This window comes from Dendropsophus ebraccatus, chromosome 8 (genome assembly GCF_027789765.1).
Source record: "Dendropsophus ebraccatus isolate aDenEbr1 chromosome 8, aDenEbr1.pat, whole genome shotgun sequence".
Lineage (NCBI taxonomy): Eukaryota > Metazoa > Chordata > Amphibia > Anura > Hylidae > Dendropsophus > Dendropsophus ebraccatus.
In genome coordinates this window covers 104,831,925-104,853,098 of record NC_091461.1, presented here as the reverse complement: position 1 = coordinate 104,853,098, position 21,174 = coordinate 104,831,925, and the positions used below count along the sequence as shown (strand labels likewise).

Here is a 21,174-nt window from a genome sequence, read left to right as displayed (position 1 = left end):
GGACATCTGTATAAAGAATTGATCATAGTAACTTGTAAAAGGATAGAACCCCCCTTAAAGACCATGCAGAGCTTTTAAATGTATTGTAATAAATGTTTTGATAATCTGGAGCTTTAGTAATGCTGGAACTATTCTAAAATGACACAAATGATATCAGTGCTCGGCTCTTCCATGAGCACAATGGCCTCCGACAATATAGGTCAAACAGTTCTATGGAACCAGAGGCGGTTGTGTTAAACTGCAGGAGTCTCGCGGTTTCCCCTTTGTAGATTCAGACTTTCCTCTGTGTGACTCTCACAGCCGGGCGGCAGTCACATTGTTTCACTATTAATCCAGAATTAATAAGCTTAGCGAGTCGAATCAGATTATCTAGATCCACATTGAGTGAGATGGCGGCACAGGTCCCTGTAATTCACGGCACACAGCCATCAAAGTCACATACAGCACGCTCTAATCTACTGGAGTCTATCAGCGATGAAGTATCTGGGTTATCGGGACTCTGATCCTCGTAATATTGACCAGCTCCATGTCGGTCCTGCAGGTCTGGGGTGTAAAAGGTTCCCTCTTATAGATACATGAAAGCGCTCCATGATCAAACACCTGGATGAGCCACAGATGTGCGGTGTGCATATTAAAGGGGTGCTCTGGAGAATTTTTTTTTAATCAACTAGTCAGGGAAAAAAAAAAAAAAAAAAAAAAAAATATATATATATATATATATATATATATATTGGTCAAAAAGTAGGTGGACAGTATATGTAATAGGGTTATGGACTCCGGGGAAGATATATCAAACATAATGTAAAGTGAAACTGGCTCAGTTGCCCCTAGCAACCAATCAGATTCTACCTTTCATTTTCCAAAGATTCTGTGAGGAATGAAAGGTGGAACCTGATTGGTTGCTAGGGGCAACTGAGTTAGTTTCACTTTACATCATATTTGATAAATCTCCCCCTTTATAACCCTATTACTAGGGATGGTCCGAACCGAGTTCGTACGAACCCGAACCCTCGGCAGCGGTTCCATCGGGAGGACCGCCTGGAAAACTGGCCATAGGCTGTATCCCAGTTTTCCAGGCGTTACTCCCGCTGGATCCGCCCGCTCCGCAGCAGGAATCTGCTGCCGAGCATTCGGGTTCATACGAACCCGTACCTCGGCAGGTTCGGACCATCCCTACCTATTACACATACTGTCCATCTACTTTTGGATCACCCTGTATATATACAGTATATATCATTAGACATATCCGGGCAGCCCTGGCTTTTAGTGTAAAATAATAAAGTTTATACATACCTGTCCATGCTCTCCATTGTCTTCCTGGCTGCTGCCCGTCGCCACTGCTTCAGAGCCCATCTCTGAAGTGACAGGCCACTCAGCTAAATACCGGCTGCGGTGCTGTCCAGAGATCGGCTCTGAAGTTCCAGTGGCTACAGTGGGGGGCAGAAGCCAGAAAGATACCAGGGAATGGGCAGAAGCGCTGGGAAGCATGGAGAGGTATGCATATTCTATATCATTCTCTTTACACATTCATCAGCCGTCAGCCGTGCATTACTATTAGACATAGCTATGATTGCTATCCTCGGCTGATAGTTGTCTAGACTATGATTCGGCAGATCATCGCTCCGTATAATAGGGCCCTTATATAGATTAGTTAATTAGGATCTATATAAAAATCTCAAGTCTTCCAGTACTTATCAGCTGCTGTATGTCCTGCAGGACATACAGCAGTTTTCTTTCTACTCTGACACAGTGTCCTCTGCTGCCACCTCTGTCCATGTCAGGAACCGTCCAAAGCAGGAGAGGTTTTGCTGTGGGGATTTTCTACTGCCCTGGACAGTTCCTGACATGGACAGAGGTGGCAGCAGAGAGCACTGTGTCAGACTGGAAAGAATACACCACTTCCTGCAAGACATACAGCAGCTGATAAATATTCAAAAGTAAATAAAAGTTATTTGCAAATCTATTTAACTTTCTGACACCTGTGAATTTAAAAATAAAAATTCTCTGGAGTACCACTTTAACATCAAATTGTGATTATTATTATTATTATTATTTTTTTTTGTGATCACTAACACATATATAACAGCAACCTAAAAGCAACAGTCCGTCCTATATAAATAAAGCCAAATCACTGTATACTAAAAAGTTCTTCTTGTAATGCTTGTAATGCTGCATGTACACTGGTGAAATTCTCTGTTTTGCTGCTTTCTCCATTTTGTATCTGAATTTCCGTCTTTTCTATTTTTCCTGCTGTCCCTTGCGCTCTCCCTCCTCTGCTGGATGCCGCTTATAGTACATAGTGTTTGAAGCTGGCCATGAGTCCATACGTGATCCAGACACTGAGGAAAGCATATACCAGGTACTAGCATTGTCATATAATGTCATTGTATTGTATACTAAGCCAGACTGCACATACTATGTACAGGAATGTCACTAGAAGTGTATCTATACTGCAGGTGTTATCATACTGAACTAAGGGAACATAACAACCATAACAAAGACCAACTCCAGTCATAACTGACAACTACATGAAAGAGTGGTTACTAATAGGAACATGGCATTTCTAGACAATAATACATACTGTAATACTACTGCAAGAATATGCTATAGTGCTGAATCACAGTTTATACTATAGTACTGAAATCTACGGGCTCGTTCCCACTGAGCAAAAGCAGCTGAATTTCTGCGCTGAATCAGCGCTGAAATTTCAGCCGTTAAAATAGGTGCAGAGCTAATTTCCATTGTGTTGAATGGAAATTCTGCTCTGCAGTTCACACAGTGGAATTTCCGCACTGAACTAATCCGCTTTCCGCCAGAAGAATGAACATGTTCATTCTTCCGCTAGCGGAAGCCTATACAAATCAATGGGGCTCTGATTTTCTGTTTCAGCGCGGATTCAGCGCGGAATACAAGCGTAATACAAGCGGAAATTACTCGCTGAATCAGCGCGGAAATGGGGAAAAGGGGGGGGAGGAGGATTCTAGTATATGTTCTGGTATAGTCTAGTTTACTCACCAAATACTCGCTGAATTTCAGCGCTGAATGCATGCGGATTCAGCGCGGATTCCTCGAGTATTCCGCGCTGAATTTGTCAAGAGCTGATTACGAGCTGAACACTTTCCTAGCAGAATACGCAGGGATTCTGCTTGCATTCTGCTTATATTCTGCTCGGAATTCAGCGTCAGTTGATTTCAGGCGGAAATATTTCCTTGCGTAATCCGCTCCTTTTGCTCTGTGTGAACGTAGCCTAAGAATATATCTATAATACTAGAATATAACTCATAACAATACTGCTCCTATATACAAGAATATAACTACTATAATACTGCTCCTATATACAAGAATATAACTACTATAATACTGCTCCCTATATACAAGAATATAACTACTATAATACTGCTCCTATATACAAGAATATAACTACTATAATACTGCTCCTATATACAAGAATATAACTACTATAATACTGCCCCTATATACAAGAATATAACTACTATAATACTGCCTCCTATGTACAAGAATATAACTACTATAATACTGCTCCTTTATACAAGAATATAACTACTATAATACTGCTCCTATGTACAAGACTATAACTACTATAATACTGCTCCTATATACAAGAATATAACTACTATAATACTGCTTCCTATATACAAGAATATAATTACTATAATACTCCTCCTATATACAAGAATATAACTACTATAATACTGCTTCTATATACAAGAATATAACTACTATAATACTGCTCCTATATACAAGAATATAGCTACTATAATACTGCTCCTATATACAAGAATATAACTACTATAATACTGCTCCTATATACAAGAATATAACTACTATAAAACTGCTCCTATATACAAGAATATAACTACTATAATACTGCTCCTATATACAAGAATATAACTACTATAATACTGCTCCTATATACAAGAATATAACTACTATAATACTGCTCCTCTATACAAGAATATAACTACTATAATACTGCTCCTATATACAGTACAAGAATATAACTACTATAATACTGCCCCCTATGTAAAACATGAAGACATATAGAATAATAAATGAGATTATGATGTAATACTGGTAAAGAACATATTGTCCTTTATTTTTATTATCATCTGTCCATTATTATTATTATTATTACTATTATTATTTATGCACAATAACAACCTGGAAATACAGAAGATCTGATACATTGTCTAAATATTCTGAGCAGGTTTGGCAGCCAATATAGTGCACTGGCTGTAACATTTACATTAGGATGAAGTATTTTCTCTTTTCCGGTCTCTCACATGTATTAGGATGGTAGTGCACTGCAGGTCGTGTACACTTACCGGGGATGTAATCAAGTGATTGTTCTCAGGTGTACGGATTTTACCGAATAATATTAGGACTGACGCTCACATTTGCTGTAAACTCATTGGAGTACATTAACTAACATACGCCCCTGGCATACAGAATAGAAAAGGGGCAGATTCATTTGGTGATATATCAGTATAAGTAATGTAATGTATGTACACAGTGACCCCACCAGCAGAATAGTGAGTGCAGCTCTGGAGTATAATACAGAATGTAACTCAGGATCAGTACAGGATAAGTAATGTAATGTACAGTATGTACACAGTGACCCCACCAGCAGAATAGTGCAGCTCTGTAGTATAATACAGGATGTAACTCAGGATCAGTACAGGATAAGTAATGTAATGTATGTACACAGTGACCCCGCTGGCAGAATAGTGAGTGCAGCTCTGGAGTATAATACAGGATGTAACTCAGGATCAGTACAGGATAAGTAATGTATGTACACAGTGACTCCACCAGCAGTATAGTGAATGCAGCTCTGGAGTATAATACAGGATGTAACTCAGGATCAGTACAGGATCAGTAATGTAATGTATGTACACAGTGACCCCACCAGCAGAATAGTGAGTGCAGTTGTGGAGTATAATACAGGATGTAACTCAGGATCAGTACAAGATAAGTAATGTAATGTATGTACACAGTGACCTCACCAGCAGAATAGTGAGTGCAGCTCTGGAGTATAATACAGGAATCGGATGTAACTCAGGATCAGTATAGGATAAGTAATTTAATGTAAGTACACAGTGATTCCACCAGCAGAATAGTGAGTGCAGCTCTGGAGATACCAAGCACATATATACAGTATAGCATTGTGACCAGAGGGGGTATACAGCCCATTCTCATCCCCATCTCTCCACTCTTCTATACTCTCTGTAATCTTGGGTTTGTGTCTCTCCCCATTAGCAGAATACAGGAGGTGGGTTGTGTATTGTTCCAGGTGTCACATCACAATTCCTCCTCAGTATATACACTGTATACAATGGTTGTTTCTTTCCTCTCTGAATTCCTGAGTGATTTGGTCTCTGAAGTATCTTTCAATTATTTATTTTGTTGCTGTTTTTCAGCGTTTTTGTTGCTTTTGTTCTTCCTCTCTAAACAATATCATTGTCACACAGTATTTCATCTGATGTGACATCTTGCATGGGTTTTTAGTATCTGTAACATCTGATCCATAGTTGTCAGAAGGCTCTCAGTGACTTTTGTGGTGACATAAAGCTGCATTATAGAACTTCAGCTCTGGAGTCATGACCCTCTGCACTGTCCTATGTCCGAGGTCCTGCCCTTTCCACCATATAACTGTCAGTCCATCAGCACACTCCTCTCCTGACATCCTCTGTGCTGCTGGATACCCTGCACATCACTGCTTGTTACATACAATTCTGTTGTCAGGATCATCAGTATCAACACACTCCTCTCCTGAAATACTCATCATCCGCCACTGATCACTGTGCCCAGTCTGATACTGGCGGGCTGGGCCCAAGGGGTGCGAGGAGTCTGCTGAGATCTCCTGATGTACAGCATTGTAATTCTCCTCATCCCGGGAAGATGCTGGGGTCACAGGGATTCTGGATGATAGTGCACAGCTGCCTGCCAGGACAAGAGGCCTGTATACATGCCAGTCAGCCTGGCACAGGGAGGCAGAGAAACAGCAACCATTCCATCCCAGCCAAGGATGGGGACCAGTGACTGGCTGAGTGTATGGTGTAGATACCTCCAGATGTATAGTTCTGTATAGCTCTGTATAGCACTGTATAGTTCTGTATGGCCCTGTATAGTTCTGTATGGCCCTGTATAGTTCTGTATGGCTCTGTATAGTTCTGTATGGCTCTGTATAGCACTGTATGGCCCTGTATAGTTCTGTATGGCCCTGTATAGTTCTGTATGGCTCTGTATAGTTCTGTATGGCCCTGTATAGTTCTGTATGGCTCTGTATAGTTCTGTATGGCTCTGTATAGCACTGTATGGCTCTGTATAGTTCTGTATAGCTCTGTATAGCACTGTATGGCCCTGTATAGTTCTGTATGGCTCTGTATAGTTCTGTATAGTTCTGTACAGCTCTGTATAGTTCTGTATGGCTCTGTATAGTTCTGTATGGCTCTGTATAGTTCTGTATAGTTCTGTACAGCTCTGTATAGTTCTGTATGGCTCTGTATAGTTCTGTATGGCTCTGTATAGTTCTGTATGGCTCTGTATAGTTCTGTATGGCTCTGTATAGCTCTGTATAGCACTGTATAGTTCTGTATGGCTCTGTATAGTTCTGTATGGCTCTGTATAGTTCTGTATGGCTCTGTATAGTTCTGTATGGCTCTGTATAGCACTGTATGGCTCTGTATAGTTCTGGATGACTCTGTGTAGTTCTGTATAGTTCTGTATAGCTCTGTGTATTTCTGTATGGCTCTGTATAGTTCTGTATGGCTCTGTATGGCTCTGTGTAGTTCTGTGTAGTTCTGTATAGTTCTGTATAGCTCTGTATAGCACTGTATGGCTCTGTATAGCACTGTATGGCTCTGTATAGCTCTGTATAGCACTGTATAGCTCTGTATAACACTGTATGGCTCTGTATAGCACTGTATGGCTCTGTATAGCACTGTATGGCTCTGTATAGCACTGTATGGCTCTGTATAGTTCTGTATAGCACTGTATGGCTCTGTATAGCACTGTATGGCTCTGTATAGCACTGTATGGCTCTGTATAGCTCTGTATAGCACTGTATAGCTCTGTATAGCACTGTATGGCTCTGTATAGCACTGTATGGCTCTGTATAGCTCTGTATAGCACTGTATGGCTCTGTATAGCACTGTATGACTCTGTATAGCACTGTATGGCTCTGTATAGTTCTGTATGGCTCTGTATAGTTCTGTATGGCTCTGTATAGTTCTGTATGGCTCTGTATAGTTCTGTATAGCTCTGTATAGCACTGTATGGCCCTGTATAGTTCTGTATGGCTCTGTATAGCTCTGTATAGTTCTGTATAGTTCTGTACAGCTCTGTATAGTTCTGTATGGCTCTGTATAGTTCTGTATGGCTCTGTATAGTTCTGTATGGCTCTGTATAGTTCTGTATGGCTCTGTATAGCACTGTATGGCTCTATATAGTTCTGGATGACTCTGTGTAGTTCTGTATAGTTCTGTATAGCTCTGTGTAGTTCTGTATGGCTCTGTATGGCTCTGTGTAGTTCTGTGTAGTTCTGTATAGTTCTGTATAGCTCTGTATAGCACTGTATGGCTCTGTATAGCACTGTATAGCACTGTATAGCTCTGTATAGCTCTGTATAGCACTGTATGGCTCTGTATAGCACTGTGTGGCTCTGTATAGCACTGTATGGCTCTGTATAGTTCTGTATAGCACTGTATAGCTCTGTATAGCACTGTATGGCTCTGTATAGCACTGTATGGCTCTGTATAGCACTGTATGGCTCTGTATAGCTCTGTATAGCACTGTATGGCTCTGTATAGCACTGTATAGCACTGTATAGCTCTGTATAGCACTGTATGGCTCTGTATAGCTCTGTATAGCACTGTATAGCTCTGTATAGCACTGTATGGCTCTGCATAGCACTGTATAGCTCAGTATAGCACTATATGGCTCTGTATAGTTCTGTATGGCTCTGTATAGTTCTGTATGGCTCTGTATAGTTCTGTGTAGTTCTGTACAGCTCTGTACAGTTCTATGTGGCTCTGTATAGTTCTGTATAGTTCTGTATAGCTCTGGATAGTTTTGTATGGCTATGTATAGCTCTGTATAGTTCTGTATATCTCTGTATGGCTCTGTATAGTTCTGTATAGTTTTGTATGGCTCTGTATAGTTTTGTATGGCTCTGTATAGCTCTGTATATCTCTGTATGGCTCTGTATAGTTCTGTATGGCTCTGTATTGTTTTGTATGGCTCTGTATAGTTCTGTATATCTCTGTATGGCTCTGTATAGTTCGGTTTGGCTTTGTATGGCTCTGTATAGTTCTGTATATCTCTGTATGGCTCTATATAGTTCGGTTTGGCTCTGTATAGCTCTGTATAGTTTTGTATGTCTCTGTATAGTTCGGTATGGCTCTGTATAGTGCTGTATAGTTCTGTATGGCTCTGTATAGTTCTGTATAGTTCTATATAGCTCTGTATAATTTTGTATGGCTCGGTATAGTTCTGTATAGTTCTGTATGGCTCTGTATACCTCTGTATAGTTCTGTATATCTCTTTATGGCTCTGTATAGCACTATATAGTTCTGTATAGCTCAGTATGGCTCAGTATAGCTCTGTATAGTTCTATATAGCTCTGTATAGTTTGTAAAGTTCTGCACAGCTCAGTATGGCACTGTATGGCTCCGTATTGCTCTATATAGCTCTTTATAGTTCTGTAAGGCTCTATATGACTCTATATAGCTCTGTATAGATCTGTATATCTCTGTACATTTCTGTATAGTTCTGCATAGCTGAGTATGGCTCTGTATAGCTCTATATAGTTCTGTATAGCTCAGTATGGCTCAGTACAGCTCTGTATAGTTTGGTATAGCTCTCTGTATAGCACTATATAGCTCTGCAAAGTTTTGTATAGCTATCTATCTATCTATCTCTATCACCTGTAGTAAAAGATAAAGAGAATCAGCATGTGACCAGTCTGTGATTCCTGATGTAGCATCTACAGTCACTCCACTGGGAGGTGGGGATGGGGGGGGGGGGGGGGGGGGGGTTGACGCCAGATGGTGTTGTATAGGTACTTTATGGTGGTACCCCTGTGCCAGCCGGTCGGTTCCGTATGATGCAGTGGAGGGTTATTGGTAACGGTTGTCTCTTCTGATGTTCTGGTCAGAGCCCACAAGGTGATCTGAGAAACATAGTTTAGCCTGCAGCTCCTCTACAGGAGAAAAGAAGTATTACATAGTGCCTATTGAGGTGAATGGCACTGGTGGTCCTCCAGCTAATATAGGAAGGTCCTATATTACATTTATTAAACATTCTTTATATAATCCTCCACTCTGCAAATTATTGTATTTTATGTTCCTTATTTTTTTTCTCTTTTTTATGCATACTTTATACTATCAGCCTCTGAGTATTGGATAGATCTGGTTTCGCACCATGTCCATACTGGATCTGCAGCTAGCTATGTCTGTCTTGTATTTGTCCTGACATAACTGTTCTGTGTGTGACTGTGATACATTTACATTCCATATTTACCTAGAACATATCTGACTTAATTCTAGGTTCCTACCAGCCATAAGAAAGAAGGTGTCTATGACGTGCCAAAAAGTCAGCCGATAAGTGTACGTATCATTTCTTATCTTAAGACATTTCTATTGCTATCTATGCATCTATGATAACATATGACTGTGTTCAGTTAAAATATTATATCCGGGGAGTAGAGGCCTAATAGGCTCTTTTTGACCCCTTAATAACACAAATGCACATTGGGTGTGACTGCAAAACATCCCCATATTGACTCTGTATGACTCTGAATGTTTAAAGGGATTGTCCAGAATTTCCGAAAACAGCATTAAATGTGTCCACTTGTATTGCAGTTCAGCACCTTTTAGCTGCAATACCAGACACAAACTAAGGGATAAGGGTGGCGCTGTTCCAGGAAAAAAAAAAGTCCCCCCCCCCCCTTATTTTGGATAATCCTATTTAATTTACTTTAAGATCAGCTGACACAAGCCTCAAAATGATCGTGCACCCCTTCTTTCTGTTCACATCAATGGTCGGTAATGCTGTTCCTGGTGCTGTCAGTGTATCACTTGTGTTTTAATGTGTAGGATGCCTGGTGAATTGGGGGGACAACTATTTTTTTTCTTCTTTTTTCTTCAGGTTGTCCTATGTGAGCTGTCACATAATGTCTCAGAATTAGGTTTTTAGGTTGTTATGTGATGGTTCTCGTGGTTTTTATCTAGTCTGTGATATGTAAGTCATAGTGAAGCAACCACATGGACCACTTACTTCCTAATATTATATTACTGTTACTCTTGTGTGAATGGGGCCTAAGGATGCAGTCACACATACAGGATCTGCTGCAGATCTGCAGATATCAATGTAACTAAATGCATCAATCTGCAGCAGATCCTGTTTAAGTGAATTCTTAAATTAAAAAGTATAGAAATGTCTGTACAATTTTCTACTTTTGGGTCATAAAAATTGTTGGGAGGTATGGTACCGCACAGGGCTGGCGTCAGCATGGGGCTTACCAGGGCAAATGTTAGAGCCCAGAGAGGTAGAGGGGCCCGGTGTTCTAATGTTCAGCCCCCTCACTGTAGCGCAGGTTGAGAGGGCTGAATATTAGAAGACACAGGAGACAGAGCAGGACCTGCACAGAGAGAGGAAAGGGTGAAGGACCTGATCACATGACCCAAAGGTCCTCAGAGTGGAGAGCAGCCCCACATACAGTATAGCCTCATGGCTGCCCCAACATAGTGTATAGCAGGGGTCCCCAAACCTTTTACACAGGGGGCCAGTTCACTGTCCCCCAGAGCGGTGGAGGGCTGGATTATATGCTGCGGCTATATCTGGTCCGCAGGGAGCTGTTGCTGCTGGAGGACAACACTGTCTCTGCCCTGAAGAGGAGGTGGAGTGGAGGATCATACTGCTCACCTGTCTCTGGTCCAGGGGAGGAGCATTGGGGGTGGCTTTGGATGATGGAGTTGTAGTTTACCACAGCCACACAGGAGCATGCTGGGAGCTGTAGTTCTACCAAAGCGACACGGGCATGCTGGGAGTTGTAGTTCTACCACAGCCACACAGGCTCATGCTGGAAGCTGTAGTATTACCACAGCCACACATGAGCATGCTGGAAGCTGTTGTATTACCACAGCCACACAGAAGCATGCTGGGAGCTGTAGTTCTACCTCTGTCACACAGGAGCATGCTGGAAGCTGTAGTTCTACCACAGCCACACAGGAGCATGCTGGGAGCTGTAGTTCTACCTCTGTCACACAAGAGCATGCTGGGAGCTGTAGTTCTCCCTCTGTCACACAGAAGCAAGCTGGGAGCTGTAGTTCTCCCTCTGTCACACAGAAGCAAGCTGGGAGCTGTAGTTCTACCACAGCCACACAGGAGCATGTGTGGCTAAAGGAGAAGGTATGTGTTTAGGAGGACAGTGACAGAAACTTTATATACAGCAGTGTGAATGGCTTAGTGTAAGTGCAGCCACATTAAAGCAGCAGTGTGTATAGCTGAGTGTGAGTGCAGGCACATTATAGTGGGAAAGGCTGACAGATCTGCCATGATTTGGAAGGTGGGGGAGAATTCCTGGGTCAGAGTACAGGGCTGTAGACCACCCTGTGAAGGCAAAACGCTCTTAATCCACGTTACTCTTAAACCAAGGTACCAGTGTGTATATATATATATATATATATATATATATATAAATATCCTTTGTGTAACAGATTCTATTTTCTTTGTATAATTTTCAGTACATTTTTAGCCTTTGACATTTCTTTTGGTAGCGATCAGCGCTGGCGGACGGTTAGATTAGATCGCGGCATTTGTCAGAGAGGCGTCTTAATTAGGGCGCGATGCTGAAGCGCAATGTAATCACCTCTGACAGCGCTATCTCATATGTCACATCTGACATTTCCTCCCGTATCTGCTGAAATAACCCTTTACTGCCCGAGCCCCCAGACCTTACCCAGAACTTGCAGCACGTCATATATGTTATATAGCAGTAATCCCCTACCTTAAGCTCTGCTGCAAAACTACAACTCCCAGCATGCTCTGACAGATAATGTACTGGCCATTTTGTATTCTCCAGCTACAACTGGAGCTGCATTCAAAAAGACCTCCTGTCTAGCGCCTTCTAGAGGATACGTACTGATGCGTTGCATTGTGGGAGATGTAGTGAACGCCCAGAATATCTGATGTAAGCCTCCATCTTCCATGATGCAATACAGATTTGTGAATGCAACTGGAAAAGGACATAAAGATGTAATATTGCATGATACCCGCAGTGCTGACCCTTCTAGGGGTATTCTCGTCCCATGCATTTCTGATGGGTCACACCCCAAGTTGGAGCCAAGCGAGGAAGCTATTAGGGGCCAGAACCAATAGGGGTCCTAGAGGTAAGACCTCTCAGACATTAATACCCCTTTAAATCACCCCTTCAATGCTTAGACATGGCAAATAAGTATCAAAATCAGATTTTGAAGTAGATTTTACATTATACTGTACTGTATACTGCCACCCCTGCCTACTGGTGGTTTGTGGTATTGCAGCTTCGACACATATAGCTGAGCTGCAATACCTGACACGTCCTGTGGCTTAAGGCGGCACTGTTTCTATAAGAAAGCAGTTGGTCAGGCTGTATTGTAGAGTTGCCGGTCCTTTAATCGTCCCCCCGTCTTTGTGCAGAACGCGGCTGCCAGACGCTCATACAACATCTTTATGACACAAAATAATTAAGTTGAGTTGAAAAATAATAACTTTGTGTCCACAGGCGTTAATAACAGCGCGGGGAGGTTTATGGCGCACGCTTCGTCTGAGCTCGCACTTCTCCGCTGGAATCGCTTTCTGACAGCGCAGCAGCTTCCCATATAATTGTAATGGGGGGATACAAATCATCTCCCTGCACCCCCCACAGATGCGCCACACTGTATCTAAGCCTGTGATAAGCAATACTGACTGTTGTTGAGCTAGTGTGTGTTTCCAGTTTTATTATACCTTATACTATCTGTTGAGTTAGTGTATCTAAGCCTATCATGTGTGATACTGTCTACTGAGCTAGAGTATCTAATGCTTTTATGCCTGATACTGTTCATTGAGCTAGTGTATCTAAGCATTCAAAGTATAATACTGTTCATTGAGCCATATGTGATACTGTCTGCTTAGCCTACAATGTGTAATGCTGTTTGCTGAGCTATGTATCTAAGCCTGTTTTGTTTGATACTGACCGTGGAGCTGCTGTATCTCGGTCTATAATATATAAAACTAGTTTCTAAACTTTATATTAAAGCCTATAAGGTACAATATGGTCTGCTCAGCCACTGTATCTTAAGCCCCTATTTCACAGGTCGTTTAGAGGAGCAAACGAGCGCTCGTTTGCTCCTCGTTCCCCGCTCGCTCAACGCAGCAGCAGCGAGCGGGTGAGTGTGGGAGGGGCGGCGGGGAGCTGCGGGGGGGCTGCCCGGAGGATCGCTGATCTATGCCATAGGTGATACTGTTTGCTGAGCTGTGTATCTAAGCCTATCACATAAATCTGTAGGTTAACAGGTGTATCCAAGCCTATCATGTGTCATACTGTTTGCTGAGCAGTAGTATATAAGTTTCTCATGTGTGATACTGGGCCGAGTTGCTGTATCTAAGTCTATGCAAGTGCTGAGCAGTATATCTAAGCCCATTAAGTGTTTGCTGAGCAGTTGTATCTAAGGTTATCATGTTTGATACCGTCTGCTGCTATATATACATACTATGGGGTAGATTTATCAAACATAGTGTAAAGTGAAACTGCTCTGAAGTTCCAGCAGTGGCGACGGGCAGCAGCCAGGAAGACAATGGAGAGCATGGACAGGTATGTATAAACTTTATTATTTTACACTAAAAGCCAGGGCTGCCCGGACATGGCTAATGATATATACTGTATATATACAGGGTGATCCAAAAGTAGATGGACAGTATGTGCAATAGGGTTATAAAGGGGGAGATTTATCAAACATGGTGTAAAGTGACCCTGGCTCAGTTGCCCCTAGCAACCAATCAGATTGCACTTTTCATTCCTCACAGACTCTTTGGAAAATGAAAGGTGGAATCTGATTGGTTGCTAGGGGCAACTGAGCCAGTTTCACCTTACACCATGTTTGATAAATCTCCCCCTATATGTATATAGTACATGTTTGGTATATATTCCATTGTATCTAAGCCTGAGACATATAATCTACAGTACTTGTTCTCCCTTGTGTGTATCACATCAGTTTTAGTAGCTGATGCATTGTCCCCTCTGTTTCATCACCAGATCTTCTCACATCTGTGAACAGTATAAATTGGGGTCCCCTGACCCGTCCCCCTGCGGTGCGCAGAGCGCAGCCCTGGCCTTTGGCGGAGGCGGGCGGATCGGGAGGTTATCCGCATGCCATGCATCATCCTCCTGACTCTCCTCTGACAGATCCTTGAACTGATACATTCCATATTTACACTAATAAGATACAATGTGACAAGTGAAGAACACCCACAGTCATCTCTTAAAGGGACACTACACTTTAATGCTATTTTCAGTACTGAGTCCCACAGAGACATTCACATTATGTAACTGATATCAGCTGTCAAATTTAGATGTACTGGCCCTTTAAGTCTCCATATGTGATACCAAATCTATCATTGACCTATCAGTCACTTGATACTTTTATCAAAAATGACATTGTCTTCTACTCCAGTCACATCCAAAGCTGCATTCACTGTTGCGGTGTCTGGTTATATCTCCATTTACACGACCCTACTGGCATCTCATCTATCATTTATTGATACTCTCAATACAGGAAACATAATGATTAGAGATGAGCGAACTTGGAGCATGCTGGAGTCGATCCAAACCCGAACTTTCGGCATTTGATTAGCGGTGGCTGCTGAAGTTGGATAAAGCCCTAAGGCTATGTGGAAATCATGGATATAGTCATTGGCTGTATCCATGTTTTCCAGACAACCTTAGAGCTTTATCCAAGTTCAGCAGCCCCAGCTAATCAAATGCCAAACGTTTGGGTTCGGATGGACTCGAACCCGAACCAGGTTCGCTCATCTCTAATAATGATCAGATCTGCTACATCTGCATAATTCTAGGCTTTTCATTGTTTCATTATTTTTCTAGTTCAAGAGCTGAGTTTGTCAGACGTAGCAGAGATGACTTGTACTTTGGAACAGCTTACCCCTATATCAAATAGGTTACAGTATAAGCAAAAAAAGTTTCAGCTCTGCTACATCTGCAACGTCCTGTTTTTCCCTTCAGTTCACTATTCTCCCAATTCAAGAGCTGAGTTTGTCAGAGCCGACTTGACAGCTGGATACAATCTATTCTGATATCACAATATTTCCCTTTCTTATTCCATCTCCATTCATGGGACTGCAGGTAAACTTACTGCACGACAGAGAGAAAAAGAAAACACACTCGGCTCTGCTACATCAGTCCAATTTGATTTTGTTAACCATTTTGTTCTGCATGAATGACCTGATATCATTACAGATGTTACAGAATCTAAACATGTTCTTGGTTTTCTCCATTCTTTATGCTTCCTCCGTTGTAACTTCACCTGTTACCGTAAAGAATGATAGAAAAGTCCTTCCCTGTCCGCACCTGGGAGATGTTTTATGAGACGTCTGTGGTCGCTGGCGGTCTGTGATGTCATACGGCGGTTGTTTGTCTGGATAAGCGATGAGGACGCACTCAGAGAGTGCCATGGATATATTTATTTTTAGAATAAGTAATGACCCCGGCGCAGGTCGATGGCGTCCATTACTGGAGGGTGGCGACTTCAAGGGCAAAGGAGGGACGGCTTCTCCTCACAGCAAATGTCGCCTGTATCTATCATACAGCAAAATGTCAGCGGTAACAACACTAGATACGTACAATACACTGAGGGCCCCTGTATATTACAGGGACTCTCCATCCTGCAATAACATGGGCTTTACCAATAGCAAATCGCTATATATATATATATATATATATATATATATATATACTGTATATGTTCAACAAGCTGCTTGTAACAGATCTGTCATTTCAGTGGTGTAGCTACCACAGTAGCAGCCATAGGGTCCTTTTACACATAGCAATAATCGGCCAAATCGGGCGATTATTGATCCAAGTAACAGAGACAACATTCTACGAGTAACAGTGATGCATGGCTGACGATTGCCCAAACACCTGACACCTTACCTCTCCCTGCTCCTGGTCTTGTCTCTTGCGCTCCGCAGCTTCCTGGTCCCTGACAGCCAATCACAGGCCGCTCAGCCAATCATAGGCCGTTTAGCCAATCACAGGCTGCTCAGCCAATCAAAGGCTGCTAAGCCAATCACAGGCTGCTCAGACGCTGCAGCTGCTAGGACCAGGAAGCTGGAGAGAAGACCTTGAGTGGGAGAGGTAGGGTATCAGGTGTTTGGGCAAGGGCTGCATGGACATCACTAAGGATCCATCAGGGGTCGCTGCATCAGGGGGCTCTGTTGCCTGCTCCTGCAATACACCGGGCCCCCTGCGCAGTCATCATTTGCAGAATCAGGTGGTAGAGCAGGACTCCCAGGTTCTACAAATCTCCCTTAAACTGCAAGCACACCTGACCAGCGTGTGCAGTTTTGCAGTTCTGACTACATTTGGCATCTTAGTAGTCAGGGGGGGAGGGGGTGCAACCAAAAGCTTGCTAGGAGTCCCAGACATTTCTTATCACTAAGCAGCAGATTGCTGATTGTTTCCATGTACAACTAATACACAATGAAAGAAGAATTATATAGCTTGTGTTAAAGTGACATGGCTGGCATGTTATAATGGATCTCCAGATACAGGGTTACGTGATTTGCCAGTAAGATAGGACTGCAATGGGTGACTACCACACACATGCTATATATTACTAGTCACTGATCCTTCCCCAGGATGATGTAAGACTCATACAGCTTTTCTATAATCTGGAATATTCCATGTAACTGAAAGCGTAATTTTTTTTCTTAAGAAATCAACAGGGGTTTTGCAATATAATCCCATTATTTTAAGTTTTTTATGTTGATATCAATGTTATACATACGGCCAAACTGGTCCACGCTCCCTCCGTGCTGATATCTGGTCTTCCAGACATAGAAGTCTTTGTGAGCTCATGCAGTGAAAGACACCTGCTCATCATACAGGTTGAATATCAACTAAGGCTAATTATATTATTAACTTCTACTAATTATATCATCAGCTCTGCAAGTTATCAGGAGACAATGCTCTTTGTTATGCAACAAATCAGTTAGTTTTGGTGCTGTGTGACAGGAGAGTTGACCGTACAATGTGAGCACCCCCCAGGATTCTTGGCTACTGAATGTGGACACGCAGCAGCTGTATACGTGTGCAGTGAAGATTTGTCCCGCTCCACGTCTGTGAGAGGATAGGGCCTTCATGTGTTTGGTCTCTTTTTTTTTTTTTTTTGAACATAGAAAAGACCAAATATCTGCACAGAGGGAGCATGGAGCACAGTCAGGCAGGAAGAGGCCGAGATGCATTTAGACATAGAAAACTTATAAATAAATAAATAAATAAAAAGGATATGTTGCAAAACTGCTTGTGATCACAATTCCTTTTGATTTCTATTTTAAAAAATTGCGACCGTGACACTCTTAGTCCTAGACATGTTAGATCAGTAAAGGATAAGTAATGTAATGTATGTACACAGTTACCTCACCAGCAGAATAGTGAGTGCAGCTCTGGAGTATAGTTCAGGATGTAACTCAGGATCAGTACAGGATAAGTAATGTAATGTATGTACACAGTGACCCCACCAGCAGAATAGTGAGTGCAGCTCTGGAGTATAATACAGGATGTAACTCAGGATCAGTACAGGATAAGTAATGTAATGTATGTACACAGTTACCTCACCAGCAGAATAGTGAGTGCAGCTCTGGGGTATAATACAGAATGTAACTCAGGATCAGTACAGGATAAGTCATGTAATGTATGTACATGACCCCACCAGCAGAATAGTGAGTACAGCTCTGTAGTATAATACAGGATGTAACTCAGGATCAGTACTGTATGTACACAGTGACGCCACCAGCAGAATAGTGAGTGATGCTATAGAGTATAATACAGGAAGTAACTCAGGATCAGTACAGGATCAGTAATGTATGTACACAGTGACCCCACCAACAGAATAGTGAGTGCAGCTCTGGAGTATAATACAGGATGTAAATCAGGATCAGTACAGGATAAGTTATGTAATGTATGTACACAGTTTCCCCACCAGCAGGATAGTGAGTGCAGCTCTGGAGTATAATACAGGAAATGCTGGTTCACAATCTACACTCCAAATGAATCAGAATATCTGGGTGTGTGGCAGAACATACATTCTCCATATATATCTTGTACTTGGTCAGAATCAAACCCAGGACTCCAGTGCTGCCAGTCAGCAGTGCTTACTGTTCATCTGCCGTATATATCTACTGATAGTTTCTATAATTGTTCTCGGAAGTGAGCTTGCCCTTTAATTACCGAGCCCATTCATGATCACAGATGGAATCAACCTTTTGAGAATATTCTTTTGCATGAATGCACCAGGATCATACCATGTTTGCAGTAGGGGTGGCTTCTCTGCTTCTAGTCACTGCAATAAGTGACTTTTAGCAATGACCTTTAAAGCATGTGACGCGGATCAGCGCTCCCCGCAGTTTGTCACCCTCTCACTTTACTCAGTCTCCCTCGTGATGGATCGAGCCCATTACGTCCATTAGCATTACCATTCCCGAGGTGTCCGCTCCTCCGCCCCGTCCTGCCATGCATCATCTTCATATTCGTCATTACTCAGGATTGTGTCGCTCATTTCACTCTCATCAATCATTCTTTGCTGTTACAGAATGGAGACTTAATTTCTTTTGATGAAAATCCTTGTGATGTCATCGAGGTAAGACAGTAGCGCCATAGAGTCACACCATGAAACGCGACTCTAAGGGGCACAGAAAATTTGGCAAATCACAGATGAGGATTCAGACAAGTTCTAATTTTTTTTTACTTTCCAATATTATCAAATCATTGTGATTGATGAATCTAATAAAGGATCGCACCATGGAGATCACATGGGGGTCACTATTCTGTAATGCAGGGGTCCTGTATTGTCATGTCACAATGCAGAAGACCCCAGGCCTGTTTCCCACCATCTCCCCATGTGGATAGCAGCCAGGAGGTCATAACTGTGGATGTCTCTCGGCTCCTCTCTCTGTAGATATAAAGCAGCTCAGCACCCGGGGTGGGATTAGAGGGAGGCCATATTAATATTATATGAAGTGTCAGCTCCCTGTAGAATATTGTCACACAATGGCAGCTCACATGGGTGTTGGTATAGAATTGGTGTTTATTCCATGCTGAAATCCTTGTGAATTCTGCTCACGGAAATGTGCAAAACTGCGTGTGCAAAAAACAAAGTGATATGATGCTCATTGATGTGAAACTACACAAACTGAACAGAACGCTGATCAGCCCTGTGTCTAAAACCACAGCAAAATCCCCTGTCTCTGAAATTATAAGGTAGTCATGGGGTCAAATACTGACCTCACACCTGCTGCTCTTGGGCTTCTGTTGTCTGCCCCTCTCCTCTACCACTTCTGTTTTGTCTCTTGTGTGCCCTTTCTCAGCTGTCCTTTTTCTTCTGCCACTTGTCCTTTGCCGTTTTCTTCTACCCCCTTTTTTTTACCATTCTTCTCTGTGCCTTCTCTCCTGCAATTTGTCTTCTGCCCCTTCTCTCTCCTGTTGATTCTCTTGTATCTATTCTTTCATCCCTTTTCTTCTGCCCCTTCTCTTCTGCCTTTTTTTTCAGCTCCTTCCTTTCTGCCCCTTCTCTCCTGCCCCCTCTTCTGTTGTTTTCCTCTTCCCCCTCTCTCTGTCACTTCTCCTCTGCCCCTCTCCTTTCTCTTCTCTCCTGCCTTTCCCCCTTGCCCCCCTCTCTCACTTCTTTCCCCTCTTACTGTCCCCCTCTTCTGCCCCTCCCACTGCCCCTCTCTTTTGCCCCCTCTCTCTGTCTCTTCTCCCTGCCCCCTATCTTCTGTTCCCTCTCTCTTTCACTTCTTTCCTGCCTCTTCCCTCTGCCCCATCTCTTTCTCTTCTCTTCTGCCCCATCTCTCTGTCCATTCTCTTCTACCCCCTCTCTCTGTCCCTTCTCTTTTGCCCCCTCTCTCTGTCCCTTCTCTTCTGCCCCTTCTCTCTGTCCCTTCTCTTCTGCCCCTTCTCTCTGTCCCTTCTCTACTGCCCCCTCTCTCTGTCCCTTCTCTTCTGCCCCTTCTCTCTGTCCCTTCTCTTTTGCCCCCTCTCTGCCCTGGTGCACATATTATAGTGTTATTACACTCTCCTCCTCTGTAGCAGCACAGGCTGGAGCCGTGAGGTCGTCCTCCTCTGGATCTATTCCCAGTTCTCCTTTCTCCGGCTTTCCCTGACATTATGTTTAGTTTTTTGAAGGTTTCTTAAGTAGAAAATTCTAAATAAGCTTAAAAAGAGGTCAAGTGCTCTGTAAATTATTCATTCATAAACCTCCTCACTGGTAACAAACAATATTACCGTGTGAGTGGCTGCCACATAGCAGCGTGCGGCAGGAGAGCCCGGCACGTTACTTAAAGGAACACTCCAGAAAGATCCGATACTTTGCATTGTGTCCAATGCAGAGTCCAAGGGGGCGGGCCTGCCCAGGTAACATTACTCTGGAGTCTTCATTTCCATTTAATGGAAATCATTTTCTTTAATCCAGTTGTAATTTTCCTTCTTCTTCTTCTTCTTCTACTACTACTACTTCTTCTTCTTCTTCTTCTTCTAATAATAATCATTTGTATTGATAGGAAATAGAAATCAGTATCATATATTAGATCAACCGAATGGTCTCACTCTGAATGTTTCTAATGAGTAATAGGAGAGGAGGGAATATCTTTTAGGCTATGTCCAGAACATGGCTGCCATCAAAGCCACCATATTGGATCAAGGGCAAGTTTTCCCAATGGAATATAGTCATGTAGCATCATAGAAGAACAGAATTGTCTCAGAAATCGATTTGCAGTATCTCTTGTGGTTCAAAAGATAATATTGATTGGATCCAGCACCTTCAGCTCTGTGTTCAGCACCATGGACAGCTCTGCTGGATACAATTATTATGAATAGAAATTAGCGAACCTTGAGCATGCTTG

General features: G+C 42.5%; 1 protein-coding gene across 11 annotated transcripts in view; it reads left to right on the top strand.

Moving 5' to 3' along the window:
• DAB1 (DAB adaptor protein 1) overlaps positions 1–21,174 on the top strand; it is a 177,181-nt gene that overhangs the window by 124,162 nt on the left and 31,845 nt on the right. For 7 of the 11 annotated variants that reach the window (XM_069979392.1, XM_069979395.1, XM_069979398.1 and 4 more), the window contains 3 exons: positions 2,294–2,359; positions 9,567–9,626; positions 18,867–18,914. In XM_069979392.1, the coding sequence (XP_069835493.1) occupies positions 2,294–2,359; positions 9,567–9,626; positions 18,867–18,914 (174 nt within the window). The remainder of the gene's footprint in view (positions 1–2,293; positions 2,360–9,566; positions 9,627–18,866; positions 18,915–21,174) is intronic. The other 4 variants (XM_069979400.1, XM_069979396.1, XM_069979399.1 and 1 more) reach the window with 3 other exon arrangements.